The sequence below is a fragment of the Arachis duranensis genome, chromosome 7, assembly GCF_000817695.3.
Source record: "Arachis duranensis cultivar V14167 chromosome 7, aradu.V14167.gnm2.J7QH, whole genome shotgun sequence".
Classification (NCBI taxonomy): domain Eukaryota; kingdom Viridiplantae; phylum Streptophyta; class Magnoliopsida; order Fabales; family Fabaceae; genus Arachis; species Arachis duranensis.
In genome coordinates this window covers 34809977-34811498 of record NC_029778.3, presented here as the reverse complement: position 1 = coordinate 34811498, position 1522 = coordinate 34809977, and the positions used below count along the sequence as shown (strand labels likewise).

At 36.7% G+C, this 1522-nt stretch overlaps 1 protein-coding gene across 1 annotated transcript in view; it reads right to left on the bottom strand.

Annotated features, from left to right (window-relative positions):
• Positions 1-143: 143 nt before the first annotated feature.
• Positions 144-1522, bottom strand: part of LOC107458543 (uncharacterized) — a 16165-nt gene continuing 14786 nt past the window's right edge. Inside the window, exon 4 of the mRNA XM_016076745.2 lies at positions 144-290. Coding sequence (XP_015932231.2) covers positions 144-290 — 147 coding nt within the window. The remainder of the gene's footprint in view (positions 291-1522) is intronic.

Here is a 1522-nt window from a genome sequence, read left to right as displayed (position 1 = left end):
AAGAAAAGCCTCAGCTCGTGGATAGATCAAGCTCAGCCCAAGCATACACCAAGTGGGCCCCGGAAGTGGATTTATGCATCAATTACTTACTCATGTAAACCCTAGTAGCTAGTCTAGTATATATAGGACATTTATCTATTGTATTAGACATCTTTGATCTCATCTTTGATCTCATCTTTGATCTCATCTTTGATCTCATCTTTGATCTCATCTTTGATCTCATCTTTGATCTCATCTTTGATCTCATCTTTGATCTCATCTTTGATCTCATCTTTGATCTCATCTTTGATCTCAGTTTTGTTTTATTCTTCATCTTAGGAGATCATTGATCACGTTAGGGGTCTGGCCATTCGGCCATGCCTGAACCCTTTACTTATGTATTTTCAATAGTGGAGTTTCTGCACACCATAGATTAAGGGTGTGGAGCTCTGCTGTACCTCAAGTATTAATGCAATTCTATCTTCTTTTATTCAAATCTCTTTTATTCTTATTCCAAGATATTCATTCGTACCCAAGAACATGATGAATGTAATGAGTCAGATAACCCTCATTATTATTCTCACTTATGAACGCGCGTGATTGACAACCACTTACGTTCTACATGCAACAGAGCTTGAATGTGTATATCTTAGATTCCCCAACAGAATCTTCGTGGTATAAGCTAGATAGATGGCGGCATTTATGAGGATCCGGAAAGTCTCACCTTGCCTGTGGTATTCCGAGTAGGATCCTGGGAATCCGGAAAGTCTCACCTTGTCTGTGGTATTCCGAGTAGGATTCCGGTAATGAATGACTGTGACGCTGAGTAGAAGCAGTAGGAGAGCAGGCGTCCAAGAGCTCTACAGCATCTCCATCCGCTTATCTGAAATTCCCACCAATGAATCTGCATAAGTGTTCTATCCCTTTTATTGTTTATTCCTTTTTATTATTAATTATTCGAAAACTCATCAAACCATTTTAATCTGCCTGACTGAGATTTACAAGGTGACCATAGCTTGCTTCATACCAACAATCTCTGTGGATTCGACCCTTACTCACGTAAGGTTTATTACTTGGACGACCCAGTACACTTGCTGGTTAGTTGAACGGAGTTGTGAAACAAATTGTGAACACTCGTGCCAAAAATCCTAAATTCCACAACACAACAATAATGCAAATCAAAGAACATGGATCACAATTTCGTCCACCAAGTTTTTGGCGCCGTTGCCGGGGATTGTTCGAGTATGGACAACTGACGGTTCATCTTGTTGCTCAGATTAGGTAATTTTCTTTTCAAAAATCTTTTTCAAAAATTTTTTATTTTCTTTTTCGTTTTCTTTAAAAATATTTTCGAAAAAATTAATAAAAAAAAATACAAAAAAATTAGAAAATCATAAAAATCAAAAATATTTTGTGTTTCTTATTTGAGTCTTGTGTTAATTTTTAAGTTTGGTGTCAATTGCATGCTTTTAAAATTTTTCTTGCATTTTTTCGAAAATCCCATGCATTCATAGTGTTCTTCATGATCTTCAAGTTGTTCTTG